Source organism: Panicum virgatum, chromosome 6N, assembly GCF_016808335.1.
Source record: "Panicum virgatum strain AP13 chromosome 6N, P.virgatum_v5, whole genome shotgun sequence".
Lineage (NCBI taxonomy): Eukaryota > Viridiplantae > Streptophyta > Magnoliopsida > Poales > Poaceae > Panicum > Panicum virgatum.
In genome coordinates this window covers 9,295,571-9,313,539 of record NC_053150.1, presented here as the reverse complement: position 1 = coordinate 9,313,539, position 17,969 = coordinate 9,295,571, and the positions used below count along the sequence as shown (strand labels likewise).

The window sequence follows — 17,969 nt, the reverse complement described above, 5'->3', positions numbered from 1 at the left end:
ATATATATATATATATATATATATATATATATATATATATATATATATATATATATAAAATGCATTAGAGTGTATTTTGTATAGAGAATGTATCCACCCTCTCAGTTGCAACTACTGTGACTATTCTAGTTGCAGCTGGATTGTGTCCAATTGCAACGGTTTACGTCCAGTTGCAAACCGGGTTAGTCCGAGTTGCAACTAAATCTGTCCGAGTTACAACCGGTTTGTGTCCAGTTGTAATTAGTTCCGTCTAGTTGCAGTTGGTCTATTTTTTATGTTGCAATTGATGTAGTCTCTCAGTTGCAATTGCAGGATATAAATGCATTTTGTATACAGAATACATCTTGTTGCAGCGTTCACTAACTAGACTAGTAAGCAGCCTGTGCTAACGCCACGGATAAATTTTAAATATACAAAAAAAACAATGATCCATAGTCCAAAATGAGAAATATATGTTTCACACAAAAAATATGTAACATAGTTATTATGTTGAGGGTAAAGTCCATTTTTCTAAGGATATGTAACATTTGGCAAGACATATCTATAGTTGACTTCAGTCACAGTGCTACATAATTCTTATATATAACAACAAAGTATGAATATATAATTTACGGTTCAAGGCAATATCTGGATAAGTAATAACAGCAGGCTTATCATGGTCAAACAGCAAGATCTACTCACTTCTCGGCAAGCTCTGAAAATGTCAAACAGGTTAGCAAAGAGAATAAATAGCAAGGACAGAAGGGGGAACAAATACCTAGCATCGTTCAATCAGTTTCTGAAACAAACTACTTCTCTGGACATGAACACCAAAAATGTATATGCATTACCTGGACTTAACTGCATCAATCAGATCCAATTATCTGGCCGCACAGCTGGTTCTTGATCCAAACTATAAAGAAAGCATTGTGGATTACCAGAATTTGCCCCTGAGTAACCCCATGCATCACTTGATTCACCTGCGTAGGATCCTCCGACTGCTGCGGATCCAACATACCGAAAATCACCCGTAAAATCCAGAACAAAAAGGATCCCTGTGTCTGTAAACCAAAGGAAATTTACCTAATCAACTGTAGGATTTAAGACAAAAATTCCCATCAATTCTCCCAACACACATTGGCAGCCATCACATCTGGATCTTGCTTTGCATCTGATGGAAGAACATTTACCATGATCTAAAGAAGCAGGCTGAGATTTAGTAAATAAGATGAGTTAAGTAGAAAGTAATGGCAAATAAGAGGAAATGATGCACCTGGATCTTAAATTAAAGAAAAATAAATTTCACTATATTATTCTAACTCCATTATTTAATATTGCAGGTCACCATTTAACAAATCAGAGGAAGAACCGAAATGACCATAGCTATATCATAACATGTTCATTGATTGCAGAAAGAACAAGATATCTAGATCAGTCATTTTTTTCAGATAAGATCAGTCATGATCATGCATTCTTAGAGTAGCACTTTAAACCTGCAAGTTTCTGCTGCTTAACCAATTTATTTTCAGATCATTTTAGCATATGAGAAATGATGCCATAACTTGTTTCCATCTTCATCCAACACAATCTTGAATGAGTCAGACGCCATTTGCAACTCACCCTTGGCCACACAGAGTTGACCTGCAGAGTAACATCAATAAATCAGGATTCTGAAATAATTTGTAATCATCCAAAATGAAGTAGTATGCTGAAAAATGCATTGAAGGTACTTCTAATCATGGTGCTGGGCATACATGCTCAAAGGTAAATACATTTAACCAAATTAATTACACTCTCCGATCCAAAATAAAATACATGAAATTTTAGAGTTGTGCGCAAGGATTATTAGAGTGAATCAAATGGCCCTGCTGCTCTCGCTCAGACTCCAATCCCTGAATCTTGTACAGAACGAAAGGAGAAAGAAGAAATAATTGATTGAAAAAAAATCGAATAGAGAAAGGAGAAGGGATCTCCACTCTCAGTCAGCTTACATCTGACGATTCCAAGACCTCGAATGCTTCTCACGCAAATCACAAGTCAGTACCAGTAATCCCACATGGAAATCATGGTGTACATTGCACTCACGGGCAATGTACATTTCAGGTTTCAGAGGCCTGACCACCTACGCCACAGCGACGGGCTGCAGGGTTGGCCACGGCGGAGGCCTGAGCGTCCGCGCCCAAGGAGCCAACCAGGGGGGCCGCGGGGCCGGCCGCGGCTGCGACTCCGGCCGCTAAGGAAGGAGCGCCGCGGACGCTCCCTGCGCCGCCATCAAAAGCTGGCGAGACAATCCAACCATAGGAAGAACTTTTCCCATGGATAAGGAAGAAGAAGGGGGCGGGAGAGGTAGAGGGGAACCGGATCCACCAAATCCGACCATCTCCGGCGAGCTGGAGGTGGGCGCCAGAGCTAGGGAGCTTGCCAATGTAGGGACTGGTGGGGCCCCCTGCTCATCGTCGTGTTGCCAGTGGCCCCGCCCGGAGGCAGATCTGCGCATCGGCGGTCGCGTCGTAGCAACGCCGCCGGCCCCCGGAACCGGCCGCCGCCCGCCGTGCTCTCGCCTCGTCGGTCGCCGGATTCGGAGGGGAGAGAGAGGGGGAGACGCGAGAGGAGAGGGATGGAGAGAGGAGTGGAGACAGAGAGAGGAGAGGGAGGAGAAGGCACGGCTGGGAGACCCGCCTCGCCACCGTGCGCCCCTCTCCGGCCGCCTCCTCGCCGCCGTACGCCCCTCTCCGGCCACCGACCCACGACCTCCGCCAGCCGTGCCGACAGCTCCCCGGCGCGTGCGGGAGGCACGCGTTTGGGCCGCCGGCAGGGCTCCCCAGGCCGCGCGCGCGACCTCCCGACGCGTGCGTGCGAGAGGCGGGGCGCGGCCGAGCAGAGCGAGGCGGGCGTCCCGGCGGGCGCAAGCGGAGCGGAGCGAGCTGAGCGGGCGGTGGAAGTGGCTGTGCGCCGCCCGCGCCTCCTCGAGCCGCGCCGCCACTCGCTGACCCGCTCGAGGGAGAGGGGGGCAAGGAACGCCCGCCAGGGGTCCCGAGCGAGAACGCAGGCCGCCCATGGGCGAGCGGCAGCACCCCCAAACGGGAGCGGCCAGATCCGGCCCGAGCCACCCCGGATCCGGCGAGAGCGAGGCCGGATCCGGCGAGGGCGAGCCCGGAGCCAGCCCCGGCGGCCGGCAGCGAACGCCGTCAAGCAAGTCAAGATTTGGGGGTCGGGGAAGGAAGCGAGGGAAGAAGAAAGCGTTGGAGTCCGGCCACCTGCATTGCGCCGCGTCGCTCAGCCGCCGCGTCGGGACGCGCCGGTGCCGGCTCCCCGCCTCGCGCGGAGCCGGGGCGTGCAGCCGCGTCGGCGCTGCTTTCCCCGTCTCCGCCGCGCCGGGCCGCGCCGCTTCCCCCGCCTCCGCCGTGCCAGGAAGCGCTGCCCCGCTCGCCGGAGCGGCGACCCGTGCCGCGGCCGTCGCGTCGTCAGACCCGCCTCCGGCGCCAGCAGGAGAGAGAGACAGAGGCGGGGTCCGCGTTAGCCGCGCGGGAGGCGGGGGTTTCGCGTCCGCCGCGCGGGGGCGGATGTGAGATGCGAGTGAACCAAAGTGGAATGAAAATTCGGGTCCGTTGAGTCTGGCGGATCCTTACATTTCCGACCGTTGATCGCGTTGAAGCCTCCCTGGAAGACATCTGAGCCTTTGATTTTGATGGCGTTGGAATTCTGGGTGGATAATTTGGGGTGTACCAGGCAAAACTCATCTCTGTGGGGGGCAAAATCGTGGGTGGCCCTAGCTAAATTCAATCCATCCCTTATAGGATGGACTTGCAACTAGGTTGTAACTAGTTGAAACCAGTAGCAATTGTGCAAAAACAAAGTTCTAAGTGGTCGCAACTAGTGCTAACTACGCTACAGCTAAGTTGCAATTGTAATGTAGCTATGATAGCAACTCATAGTATCGTGATGTTGCAATTACATACTTGAAAAAAAAGTTCATGAAATATAGTCTTCATATATTTCGTTTTGTTAAGCACATTTATTCCAACGACTTAATGCAAATAGATCTAAAATCGGAGCTACGGTTCAAGAGATATTGTATTTTTTTATCCAAATCAATAAAAAATTCTCTGCATGTCGCTTCCTGGTGGGTGGAGGGATTGAGCTGTGGTTGGTTGGCGAGTCCGGCGAAGGGTCTCTGCATTTGTTATATATATATATATAGACACACACGGTAGCGCTATTCTACACCCTAGGTGTACAACAACCCAACCAGCTAACCCAAAGCAATCCGGCTCCGCCCCTCGACCTGACCTATCCCTCACATGTCCAGCTTCTGTTTCGCGAGCACAACGCTCGTGGCGAGTGCGAGGCTTCTCTGGTTTGGCGGCGGGTGGGCCAGCGAGGGCCGAGGCTGCGGCGGCGCTAGCGGTGTCGGGGGCGGGAACCGACGCGAGCGCGAGATGTGAGCTGCGCGGAGCGCGGCGAGCGGCGAGTGCGAACAGTCGAGGCGCGCTGGGAGTTGCGGGGCGGCTTGCACAGGGAGTAGCGGCACGGGCTCGCGAGGAGTGGCGGCGCGGCCTGCATAGGGAGCAGCGGCGCGGGCTCGGGAGGAGCGGCGGCGGCGTGGGAGCAGCCGCGGCTGCCTCGCCTGCAGGGGTGCTGCAGCGCAGAGGAGGCGGCCACACTGGTCGGCGCAGGCGTGCGGCATGGGGAGCGAGCACGCACAGCACAAGGGTGCGGCGGCGGCGGGGTGCATGGGCCAGCTATGGAGGCCGCGCGCGGCGAGCTGCGGTGGCCAACACGCGTTGACTGCGGGGCAAGTGAAGAACGGATGTTTTTCGCGTCCAGCAAACGAGTCTGGCGTTGACCTCTCCTTTTTTTGACGCCTCTCATCGAGTACAGCTATAGTATCTGTTCATATATGCACGTACGCACCATTCTACACACGTACACCATACTCACACCATACGTGTACAATCAGATCTATAACTACACACAGATACGAAGACCGCGTCCTTCTAGAGATCACCAGAAACCTCCAAAGCTCTATAGGCGACGGGCATATCACAGTCCCTTTGTAGCTCCACGCGTGAGAGACAACTGAGATTATTTAAGATACTGTACACTATATGGCACGCGAGTCGCGATTACATGAATCGAACCCGCGCCCGGCCGCTCGCACACCTGGCGAGCGGGGGCTGCTAGTTGGGCCCCGCGTGTCTCTCTCTGTCTAATCACCGCGGAGACTGCTCGCATGGCCCATCGGTAGGCAGCCCATGGGCCCCGGATAGCTATGATATGCTACGACCACCCGCCACTGGCCACGTGCCCGAGTTGAGTTGCCGCGGTTCTGTACTCATTCACAAAGAGGAAATCTAACACACCCCAGGTCGTTTCCCGCTGCTCCGGATGCAGACTGCTGCCTGACGCAAGGCTCGCCTGGGTGCTCTCCTCTTTTGGTTCACAAAGAGGAAATCTAACACACCCCAGGTCGTTTCCCGCTGCTCCGGATGCAGACTGCTGCCTGACGCAAGGCTCGCCTGGGTGCTCTCCTCTTTTGGTTCACAAAGAGGAAATCTAACACACCCCAGGTCGTTTCCCGCTGCTCCGGATGCAGACTGCTGCCTGACGCAAGGCTCGCCTGGGTGCTCTCTTTTGGTTCAAAACAGGGGTAGAAACGCTTTCGCCCCACTATAAATACCTCCGGCCCTCATCCATCCCCGGCATCTCTATTCGCTGCAGATCCAGCTAGGCAGCTATACAGAGCTTCTGCCTCCTCTCGCTGCAACGCTTCCGTCAGTCCTTCTCTGCTGAGGACCTAAGCATCACACCGCCGAGAGATCGGTAATGTTCCTTAATCCTTCCCCGATTCCATTCCAGCCCTGCTCTAATTTTTGGCCGGAAATTAACTGGGTTTTTCTGCGGCAAAAATCCTTTCATAACACTACTGTATTAATATTACTCTGTGCATGACATCCTCGTTCTCTGATCCTCGCCCACTTGAAGAATTGTGCTTTTGCCTTATGCTGATATGCCCCCAGAAAAAAACAGGGGACGTCGCCGCCGAGAGCACCATGAGCATCAGGGCGATGGCCACCACCGGCCTCACCGTCGCGCTGTTCGCTGCCAGCGTCGGCATCACCTCCGGCGGCGCATTCGGCTCGCTCCTCAGCTTCGCGGGGGTGCTCGCCGGCGCCAGCATCATCACCGCCGGCGTCGTGATGGCCAACGACGGCCCAGCCGCACCAGCCGGCCCCGCGACATGCGACGGCGCGCGCTCTCTCGCGGCGTTCGTGCGTCGCCACCTCGCCGTCGTGGGGCTCGCCGTGGCTTCCTCTGCGGTCACGGCGATCTCCGGCGAGGCAGGCCCGGCGCTCTGCTCCGGCATGTTCGCTCTGCTCCTGCTCGCGCTCTCCCTCATCACCTACGGAGTTCTCGGCGATTAGCTGGTTCGATATTAATTTCTTGGAATCTTTGGTGCACCACGCCGTTGCCACCGACTCCGCTGCCAGTGCTTTTCTTCCTGACTGAATCCTGATTTCTGCAGGTAAATATCACCAAGTAAAGAACCATGCACCACATCATTCCTCTCTATTGTTGCCGAATCAAGCTTGTTCATGAGTCCTAGTTTCAGGTTTCTTTTGTTTTTCTGCATGTTAGTTTTGTGCACGAGCCCGTGGTGTGTACGTGTGCCATGCATCTTTGTTTGTAGTCCAGTCCCGAGCTTATCTCGCGCTGGTTCAGTTGTTGGAGTCGTGGGCTCGCTCCCGTCGCGCACTGGACGCGTTCCGTGGTCAAGGCAGGCGTGGGATGGCGCGTCTGTTGCGGGTCGTGGCGAGGCCGGCGGGAGCGTCGCCCGCTCGTTGTAAGCTCTGAATAAATGGATCAATAGAGTCAGAAAAACGCTGCAACATTTTGGCAGCCCAACTTCTAGGTCTTCGCGTGTGTTCCGGTGTGCATTCGAGTGTATGTCGCCGGTGATCGCCGGAGTTTCGGCTAACAATTGGCATCAGAGCCCAGTAGGTCGGGACCTGCTGCGCCGTGATGTCGTCCCCGAAGCCCCAAGGCCGCTCGCTGGCGGCGGCGGGCAAGATCAGTTCGTCGGGGAGCGGCAAGATGCCGCCGCGCTCGCCGAAAGGGACGTCACTGCGGCGCTCTCCTCCGCCAAGCCGTTCGCCACCACGCCGCTCGCGCACCTGTGACGCACGTCCGCGACGGGAGGTTGTCGTCGAGCGCGTAATCCGCGAGACTGGCGGCGCGGGCAACTGGCCGCAGCTGACCAAGACGAACTACGATTCGTGGTCACTGCTTATGAAGTTGAAGCTGCAGGCGTGCCATCTCTGGGAAGTTGTCGAGGTCGGCGGCGCCGAGTTCCACGACGACCGCACCGCACTGGAGGCAATCTGCGGCGCCGTCTCGCCGGAGATGGTGCCCACGCTCGCGACCAAGGCGACGGCCAAGGCTGCGTGGGAGTCGATCCGAACGATGCAGATCGGGGATGAACGTGTGCGGAAGTCTATGGCCCAGAACCTGCGCGCGGAGTACGAACAAATTGCCTTCCACGACAGTGAGTCGATGAAGGATTTTGCTCTTCGCTTGACAAACATGGTGCAGCGGCCGCCACGGATATACATCGCGCAGGCTACGATATACTGATCCATCGACGAAGCATGCGCGTGGGCCGAAATAAACAATTAGCCCACTAATTAATTTAGTGCATGCAGCGGCAGCCTGCAGCTTTTAGCCCACGGTTGAAAAATGTGCGCATGCAAGTTTGCCCGATGTGGTGGGTGGAAACCGACAAGTCTATAGTATATTTTCTCTTGTCATTTCTCTTCCTTGCTAATGCTAAGTTGAATATTTTCCATCTTATTTCTATTTCTCTATTTTTCTTTCCTTCCAATTGTTATTTTTCTTTCTTTTTTTTATTCATTGTATTTATATTTTTTTATTATTCCTCTATTGCTTTCTATTCTTAAACCTTATATATAAAATTGTTCGACCTTGTTAACTTATTTGTTCGTGATATTTATTTTTTATTATTTACCATATACAATTAGATGTTCGCGATGTTTAATATTTTTGTTCGTTGTACATAATTATTTGTTCGTTATGTTTGATTTTTTGTTCGTAAAAATGAGTACTTGTTCATGCTGTTAAAATATTTGTTCCTAATAGATGAAACTAATTATTTAATATTATTAAAAAATAATTTTATAAAATAGCATGTAAACATAGGCAAGTGTGGTTTTATTTTGAAGATCTTGTCATAAGAAAAATAGTGATGCAATTTAAATTTAATTTAGATGCTCAATTTAATAGTTATAACTTTTTTAGTTTCGAATTTACATGCATGTGGATGATGTCAGCTGTCTATTCCTGCATGCATGCACGAATTCTCTTTTCTATTTAACTGGCAACATGCATGCTAACAGGCCTACTATAGGCCCAAAATCACATGCGCGCTCGCATGAATTCAAAATAGTACCCCTTTCTTCGGGTGATGGTTGGCCAAACCATCACCTTAAGCGATGCCTAATCGCTCCCGTGCAGCGGCTGTCCATTCTCGGCGACCCGGAGCCGGAGGCCAGGTTGTGGCCAAGTATATGCGTGTCGCACGACCGAGATACAGGCAGCTCGTCGTTTACATCGAGAGGCTCCTCGACATCGGCACACTCTCCATCGAGAAGGTGACTGGGCGCCTCAAGGCGGTGACCGACGATGAGCCGGCACCGGTGCGTGCGGACAGGAAGCTCTTTACCTCACAGAGGAGCAGTGGATGGCGCGTCTGCGGGAGCAGGACGGCAGCGCCTCAAGGCGGTGACCGACCATGCGCGCGCAGGCGCCACAGCAGCGGCGCAAGCAAGAAGGAGGGCAGGCGCAAACATCGGGACGGACCAGTGCCGGCGGTGCGGCAAAACTGGGCAATGGGCCCGAGATTTCCCGACGAAGCCCAAACGAGAAGAAGCCCAAACTCCTCGCTCCTCATCTTCGCGGGGGTGCTCGCCGGCGCCAGCATCATCGCCGCCGGCGTCGTGGTGGCCGACGACGGCCTAGACACACCCGCCGGCCCGGCAACGTGCGACGGCGTGCGCGCTTTCGCGGCGTTCCTGCGTCGCCACCTCGCCGTCGTGGGGCTCGTCGTAGCTTCGTCTGCGGTCACGGCGGTCTCCGGCGAGGCAGGCCCGGCGCTCTGCTTCGGCATGTTTGCTCTGCTCCTGCTCGCGCTCTCCATCATCACCATCGGAGTTCTTGGCCAATAGCTGGTTCGGTATCTCTTAAACCTAGTACAATTGCTTGATGTAGTGTATCTCTCAATTCTCTTGTGCGATTGCTGGAGAGTCTTTAATTATGTGGGAAAAATTCAATTTTCACCATCGAACTATCGTAAAAATCTGATTTTCAACCTTCAACTATAAAATCGAACAATATAAGCCATCCAACTGTCAAAACCTGATAAATTTGGCCCATAGGGTGATTTTGAAGGTGGTTTTGTATTTTATAAAAAAATTAAATAAATCTAATTAGATCTAAAAAATAAAAAAATAATTCACTTTAAATCAGAAAAATATGAAACTAGTACCAAATTTTTTCTAAAAATATAACCTATCTATTATTGCTTCATTTGAATCTTAATTATTAAAAATAATAGACATAACTGCAAGCAACCAAATATTAGGAACATTAAAAAATTAGATATGAATAGCTCACAAGTCATATTGATAGGTTTCATTTTTAGAAAATTTTTGATACCTATTTCATAATTTTTAATTTAAAAAGAATTACTTATAATTTTTTATGTAAAATTGAATATTTTTAATTCTCACAAAATGGAAAACGACCTACAAAACCACCTCAGGAGCCAAATTTGCCCCGTTTTGACAGTTGGATGGCCTATGTTGTCCGGTTTCGTAGTTGAAGATTGAAAATCGGACTTTTTACGATAGTTGGAGGGTATAAACCGGACTTTTTCCTAATTATTTCATGTGTCGTGTGAGCTCACTTGTCACTATTGCTTGCTGCATGCTACTTACTAGATAATGCAAGAGTGTAATCAGTGTTTGTCCTTTGCTCTGGCTACATGCCCGCATCTGTCATACATTGGGCTTGGCCCAAAATCGGATAGTATGTATAAATAATGAAACTCTACTGTGTAGTGATTGTTACATGGGTTTGGTCCCTAAATAATTGGGGTACAAAATGTTGGTGAAAAAAAATTCAATAATAAACGTGCTTTCCATGTTTTTCTAATCGAAAGTGGGGCGGGGCGTTGGTGCGTCCGTGATCTAGAACGCTTACAAAAGGTGCCAGCGCGTGTTCCCTATAAAACCGAGGGCCCCAACCCGGAAGTCCGAACAAGTATTTGCCTTCTCACGGAGAGAAATGAAAGACGGTAAGCTAGCTAAATGATAAGGTAGAGGAGAGAGAAAAAAAGTAGATTGTAAGCTTAGACCATTCCCAACTCTTCTACTGGGATGATTTTCATAGCATTAATGAGAATATTACATAAGCAATTTGGTGACATGACAAATGAGCTAATGAAGAAAAAGATAGACATAATTTCTCATGCAAGACATCATATCCACACAAGAATCAAGAAAGGGAGAAGAGTGATTGGATGAGGCAAGAAGAAAGAAGAGAGAGAGGATTGGATGTGATTTATTTTCTTCATTTAATATGGAAACTATGCATTGGAGAGGTAGTGTCTATGAATAGTTTATTACTCTTTTTTTTAGACACCATCTATAGACATTATGGATTGGGGATGACCTTATACACCGCAGGCTGGAGCTGGAGTGGTGTGAGAGAAAAACATTGTTACCTGGTTGGTGGCTGGAGGCTAGTGCTGGAGCAATCTGAGAGAGAATTACTGTAAGGCTGGAGGCTCTATCCACCAGCCGAACACGGTGATAGCAAGCTCAGGCACAGGAATTGAGAAATTTTGTGAGAGAGACAAATGAATCATGTATTAATAGTGGAGAGCTAAATCATTATATAAATAAGCTAAGAGATGAGCTGCAAAGATTTTTGCGGTCAACAATAGGCTAAATCATTAGCTTTGCTCTGAGTAAAGAATATCATCGAAATCCACTCCATGTGTCCATGCCAGTTGTCCACCAAGCATCCGCGTCACGTTCTTGCGGTAGCAATTGCGTTATTCTGGCACAGGGCACAACTAATTCTTGCCATAGATTTGTTATAAATCGGTCACGTTGTTATGGACATCGCTGGGATGTAAGCCAGGGAATAAATTAAATCCATCTGGGATGTAATCAACACATTCAAATTTTTATACTTTTTAGCCCGGCTCAGTAGCGTCGCCCCCACGAGGTCGCAAGTTCGAATCCCAGGTGGGACGAATTTCCGCCTCGTGGGTAAAAAAATCTCCTCGCTGTGCTCGCCGCAAGGTTTGGCCCTCTCGGGCATGGGCCGGGGTTCGGGGGGGTTTTCCGCGGCCGGAAGAAGTCATGTTGCTTCCTCCTAATGAAAAACGGTGGGGGTCCGTTCACCCCCGGCCGTGTTTTTTTTATCAGTCCGTATTTGGAGTGGAGTTTTGAAAATGGTGTAGCTATATATATACATTTGCCTTGAAAGTAGTTTCAAAGTACTCTAGTTTTGTGTCACGTTTTAGATATATTTCGCTAATTTCCTCGCAAAAAATTATGTTTCACTGATGATTGTTCTTTATGACTGGCGGGTGTAATTGATTCTAAGTAATTTAGTATAGCTAGTCCACATGAATTTGGCGGCAACATTACTTGCTTCTAAGAGTAGAATTTGCACCACACACAAAAGAGTTTGTTAACTAACAAGATTACGTCGTACAATATGTCTGGGAATTGATTATGACAAGTTGATCGACGCTGGTGATTCAACCACTCCGTAGCAGTACGTTCTCCACCAAGCAACAGCGACCAATATATCCTTTTGGCAGGAATTGCATTCGTCAGACGCAGACAGCAACAGACGTGGGCGAACTCAAATTCTTGCGGTGGAATACGTGGGCAGCATCAGGCATGGGCGAACGCCGGCTGAAAAGTTTCTTGCTGTGGAACCTAGACAACAACAGATATGGGCGAACGTCATATGGAGAAGTGTGTGTGCGTGTTTGTGAATATCTGCATGTGTATTGTTTTTTTTAAAAAAAACTTTATTAACCAATGTTCAAGATTAGTCCTCGATCGAAACTTCCTATGGATATGGATCTATCCGTTCCCTAAGCTAGATTACATGTCACAAAACAGATAGTCTAGCTTCTTGAACCACGGAGGAAGAAAGGTCTAACTGCTGTCGTCGCAGAACGGAACGAGACACCACCACCACCACCACCACCACCACCATCACCACTTCACAGTGGTCAATGGACCCTGCACGCCATAGACGAGAGACGAGAGAACGAGTGTTCCTTCCTGTTCCCTATAAAACCAAGGCCCAACGGCAAGGCAAACCCACCCGCGGCCATCGCCTGGCGTTCCCGGCCGGCTCTCTCCCGCTCCAGCTGCTGCCCATCCCAGCTTCCCGCGGTCTTCTCCGCCCCCTTCATCGCTCGCTCATCTCTCTGCTGCAGGATCCAGGCGCCCCATTCCGCAAGCGCCGATAATGAGCGCTCGCGGCGGCAGCAGGGCGATGGACACCGGCCTGATCATCGTACTGCTCGCCGTCAGCGCCGGCTTCAACTTCGGCGGCGGCAGCGCCGGCGGCCTCGGCCTGCTCCTCAGCTTCGCGGGGGTTCTCGCCAGCGCCAACATCATCGCCGCCGGCGTCCGATGGCCGACGACGACGACCCAGCCGCACCCGTCGGCCCCGCGGCGTTCGACGGTGCGCGTGCTCCCGCGGCGTTCCAGCGTCGCCACCTCGCCGTCGTGGGGCTCGTCGTAGCTTCCTCTGCGGTCACGGCGGTCTCTGGCGAGGCAGGCCCGGCGCTCTGTTTCGGCATGTGTTGCTCTGCTCCTGCTTGCGCTCTCCCTGATCACCGTCGGAGTTCTTGGCGAATAGCTGGCTCGACATTAATTTCTTGGTGCACCACATCGTACGTGCCTCTCTTAGACCTAGTACTATTTGCTTGATGCCTCTCTCCACTCCACTGTGTCTCTGTGCTTGCCGGAGATCGTGTGAGCTCACTACTGCTGCCTAAGGATGCTAGACCGGTTGGTCAAAGCACTCCGGCGGCACCCCCGCAGCCCGGGTTTGAGCCCTCGTAGGCGCACCCGTGGCGGAGTTTTCCGGAATTTCCTGTGCAGGGTAAAAAAACCCCTCGCTGTGCTCGGCCCGCAAGGGTCATGACCCAAGTGGGCATGAGCGGGGGTTCAGGTGGTTTTCTTGGTCGGGCGCCAAAAGGCTTCCTCTTAACGAAGAACGGGTGTGGACTGTTCCCCCTCCCGGCCGAGTTTTTGTGAGATCACTATTGCTTGCTGTATATGCTACTAGATAATGCAGGACTGTAAGTCATCGTCGTCGTCGTCTTCTTCTTCTTTTTGATACTCGGACTGTAAGTGTTTGTGTTTTCGCTGGCCATGTAAGCATACACTCCGTTTTTCTTTTTTGGAATAATGATGCAAGGCAATACTGTCTATGAGGATTTCAACTAATGCAATCATGTGTACAATTTTATGAAGCTTCCTCTTAATGAAATAGGTGGGGGCGTCTTCCCTCTCCGGTCGCGTTTTTTTTTTTTTTTTTTTTTTTGTAAACATCGTGTTTCGAGTATCTGTTTGTGTCGACCAGGGACACACCAGAAGGAGAAGGTGTACTTTTCTTAGCGGAGTGTCAAATCAGCGTCGCCCATCGAGTATCTGTGTTGGCTTTTGCTACGGTACACCAATTACCTCATAGGAGGTAAGAATTCAAATAAATCTAAACCGTTGATTATTAGGAGAGATGAAAATAATTAACTAACGAAAAAATAGAAACAAACCGGATATTCTAATTAACACCATCCTTGTCCGTGGATTTAGCACGGACCTGCATGCATGTGTGCATGTATACATGCATGATAAAATCTAACTCCCCCATTTATAGTTAGGATTATTGCTAGTTTGTTACATGTTGATAGCTGCGTAGTATGAGTAGGAAAATTAGTTACTCGCCTCGATCGTGCATGGGACAAGCCAACGTTCATATATATGCATGCAGCCGCGCGCCATGGAAATTTAGCCGAGATTTTATTTTTATTTTTTTGCAAGTTTACACATGCCACGTTAGATCATGTTACGGAAATTATAGCAGGTTAGGGTTACATATATATTTTTTCAAAGATATCACGTGTATAGAAGGTTAGGAAAATTTCCATGGCACATTGATCACGTCTTAATCCCTCCCATATGCATGTTACGTCTGGTATGTATTCATGTCATATTTCAAAAATAAAACGTTGCACATGTCAGGATCCTACACGTGTGCATGTAAGGATCTATCAGTTAGGCATTATTAATGTACGCATCCACGTTTTGGCTAATTGCAAAATATTTTGACTAGCTAATAGATCTAATTGCAAGATATTTTGACTCACACGAGAATTATTTGTTGTATGAATCATTCCTAGGATAATGAATTCAAAAATTACGAAATAAATGTTACAGCTCATATATGTCACGTTATGAAAAACATGTTACAACTCGCCCATGTCATGTTAGGAAAAAAAAGATGTTACAACTGACCCATCTCATATGTATTATAAGATCTACTAGATATTTAGATGACAAGACATGTCATTTTTTTTCTAACAAATCCATGTCACAAGATATATTGGCAAATGTCCCGTGACGAGATGGCAAAAGAATTACATGGGTATGTGATGACGTGCATAGAGGGATATATAAAAAATTCTTTCTTGTCTCAATTTAATGGCCGGCACATCATGCAGAAAAAAACAGAAATTTGATTGGCAAATATCACCTAATGGCAAAAAAAAACGTTACATGCAATTTGCTGGGTATGTCACGTGTTTGGAGCGGATAAATAATGTTTCTTGGCTCAATTTAATGGCCGGTACAGCACATGGAAAAAAACAGAAATTTGAGATCTCAACTAATCATGCATGCAACTTAGATCTAATCCTCTATTTTGTGATCTAAAATATATAAAATAAACATTAAAACTATTACCTCTTAAGAGGTAATATGTCATTAGATCAACGGTCCACAGTTATTTCGGAGTACCGTAGCAAAGCCCATCTGTGTTTGGCCATCCAGTTCTATCCATCTGCAGTGACTAAATTGTGAGTACCATTCGAAGCGATATCCAAGTTCAGTGCTGTAGACTTCGAGGTACGTGATTGAAATAGAAATGAATGAAAAGTAAAAAAGTAAAAGAAATCACCTGCCAACTCAGGTTCATGCTAGGATGACCGTATGCATCGGTTGATGCATGAGGTTGCAAAGGCTTTCGTTTGTCTTTATGAAAAAATTTCATGTTAGGATCTCCAAAAATCCAAATCAAATCCAACTTTTAATTTGCCATTTTGGCGAAGGCCAGATTGCTATTAGTCCTATCATGTAGTATGCTAAACTAGCCGTCAAAAATTCATAATCACACCTTCCAAAAGATTCTTTTTCGTCCCGTTGAGGAGGAGATTGAGAAAAATTACCAGAGAGGAGGGCCCAAGAAGAAAAAGGTCCCACAGGTCACATCACAACCCGCCAAACCCCCCGTCCCGATCTCTCCCTCCGCCGTTGACCGCCCACCACGGCGCCAAAACGGCAGCGAAGTTAATGCGGTGAGAAAACTCATTTTCTGTTAAAAACCAATAATTTAAAAAAATTATTTAGCTAATACTCCCTCTGTTCCACAAAAAGTGTACTTTTAGCATTCAAATTTTGTCCCACAAAAAGTGTAGTTTTAGATTGTAACGAGACTTATCTAATTAAAGTAATACTAAGTACTAATAAAGCATTGTATAGTAAAACATATAGAACCAATCAAATATTTAGTAGATATTACTTTTCTAGTTCCAATGCATATGCATTCATTGAGGATCCAGAAAATGAAATAAATAACACGGTTTTCAATCACAATTGGTAGAAGTAGTTAGGGTTAACAAATTTATTTCTTTGGATGAGTAATGTGTTTCAAATTTTTTTAAACTACACTCTTTATGGGACGGAGGGAGTATGTATTTGCTTGGTCAAAATGGAAAATAAAATGTTTACCAAGTTATACATTTCATGCACCAAAGTCCAAAACACATGAATAAAAATGAAATATTTTCCTTGTGTATATCAGATCTAAATAAAACCCAGAAACTTTATTTGGCATTTTTTGGACCCATAAATTATTTTTTACATAATTAAAAACAGAGCATCTCCAAGAGTTTCTAATATTTTCTCCTCAAAATTTATTGTTTGCCAACTCCTCAAATAGGTATGGGTAGATAAAAAAAGAGTCCATCTCCAATAGTTTTTTTATTTTTACTCCAAAAAAATGAGAAGTTGTGGCACCACAAGGATAATTTCATGAGAAACTTTCATGGCTGGCGGACAGGAGCTCCTTGCATGTCAGATTGCTGATGATTTAAGGCACGAGAGGGCTTAGAATTTGGGAGAAAAGAAAGAGGACGACGAGGGGATTCTATTTTACCTCTAACTTGCGCCAGTGATGCATTATGTATTAAAAAAAAGCAACAGCCGCATGAGGCCTTCCATGGCCTACGGTGGGTGCTGTGGTGAAAAAAAGGGCAGGCTGCAGCAGGACGCAGCAAGGCCAGTGCGGCAGCTGTGCGCGGCCTCCTCCGCATTAATGGGTATCTGGCCGGCGGTGGGTGCCCTGGCGGCCCGGAAGAAGACGGGGTGACGAAAAAGGCCGCTGGGAAGGACCCATCGGGAGGTCGGAGGGGTGCCTATTTTTAGGCACAAGAGAGGTTGATTTGTCAATTGTTAGAAGATGGAGAAATTAGAATGAAGAATTATTGGAGAGTTATTTTTTTCTAAAAAAATAATGATGGAGAAAAAAAATTGGGAATTCTTGGAGATACTCAACAGCCCATTTATAAAAGAGAAATAAAAGAAATAAATAAAAATAGCCGAAGAAACGGCGGGGCTCGCATCGCATCGCATCGCTTCACGGCTTCATGCATTCACGTGTTTCTTCCGGGCCCACACCACAATGCCACCGGCGTGGGGCCCACCACAACTCCGGATTGCTTTCGGTTCCGCCGCGTCAACAAGTGAAGAGGACCAAGTGCGACGTCACGCAAACAGAGCCTCCAGGTAGGCGCGGCAGGTGTTCGGCCGGGGTGGCCATGGTCGACGTGCACTGTGCCGGCCGCCGTGGTCATCAGCCATCGTGCCCGAGCTGCCTCGGCGTGCCTGGCGGGCCATGTTGCCGGAACTGTCGTGCACCGGGCCGAGGCCGCCGCGGGCCACGCCGCCGACGAGCAAGCTCCTCACCGCGCGGGCCGGCCACGCTTTTCCGGCTGATTTTATCCTGACCGGATCGACCGAGGCTGGCATTCAAGGTGCAAAAAATCTGTGCCAGTCTGGAACTGCTGCTGCATGCCACCAGTGGCGAAGTCAGAAATCACGGCAGGAGGGGTTGCTTCTCCTTCTTCCTCCTCTAGCCCCTCCCTTCCTTCTTCCTTCTCAAATTTGTAGGAGGAGTTTATGAGAAGCTTCATGGAAATCACAGCGGTAGGGGGCTTGAGCCCCTCCCGCCCCACCGCTGCCTCCGCCGCTGCATGCCACAATGAGATGATTGAACACACATGGCAGGCACATCCTTTTGTTCTCTTTCGTTTTCCAGGTAACCGGGAGCTGGAAGCGCTGTCAAGACCCGTAGCTAGCCACAGTATACCAGCGATCGGTGAACCTGCAGATTGCTGCTGCGTGTCCAGTGTGATTTGCTGCACGAAGCACCAGCACGCCTGTGTTCCTTTTTCAGCACAAGTACTGCTCCGAGTACAAGGAATGCGCAGGGGGGCAGTGGCCAGGGGCGCAGGGCTGACCTGAGCTGCTAGTTTGGCTTGGGCTTGGACCAGAGAGAGAGAGAACGCCTGTGCACGGCCCGGCCCGACAGCA

At 48.8% G+C, this 17,969-nt stretch overlaps 1 protein-coding gene and 1 long non-coding RNA gene across 5 annotated transcripts; one reads left to right on the top strand and one right to left on the bottom strand.

Moving 5' to 3' along the window:
- Window positions 1–469: 469 nt before the first annotated feature.
- Window positions 470–3,483, bottom strand: LOC120677410. Of its 2 annotated transcripts, XR_005676317.1 has the most exons (4): window positions 3,237–3,483; window positions 1,542–1,620; window positions 1,063–1,175; window positions 470–980 (listed from the first exon to the last, which is right to left on the bottom strand). It is a non-coding gene; the product is annotated as an uncharacterized LOC120677410 (long non-coding RNA). The 2 variants fall into 2 exon arrangements; XR_005676316.1 differs by lacking the exons at window positions 1,542–1,620; window positions 3,237–3,483 and having other exon boundaries at window positions 1,063–1,476.
- A 2,228-nt stretch (window positions 3,484–5,711) lies between these two features.
- LOC120677409 lies at window positions 5,712–6,879 on the top strand. Of its 3 annotated transcripts, none has more exons than XM_039958568.1 (3): window positions 5,712–5,802; window positions 6,010–6,407; window positions 6,506–6,879. In XM_039958568.1, exon 2 carries the CDS (start codon window positions 6,033–6,035, stop codon window positions 6,402–6,404), a length of 372 nt encoding a protein of 123 aa, XP_039814502.1. In that variant the 5' UTR covers window positions 5,712–5,802; window positions 6,010–6,032; the 3' UTR covers window positions 6,405–6,407; window positions 6,506–6,879. The 3 variants fall into 3 exon arrangements, with proteins under 3 accessions (XP_039814502.1, XP_039814501.1, XP_039814500.1); XM_039958567.1 differs by having other exon boundaries at window positions 6,000–6,407; XM_039958566.1 differs by having other exon boundaries at window positions 5,718–6,407.
- Window positions 6,880–17,969: the final 11,090 nt, after the last annotated feature.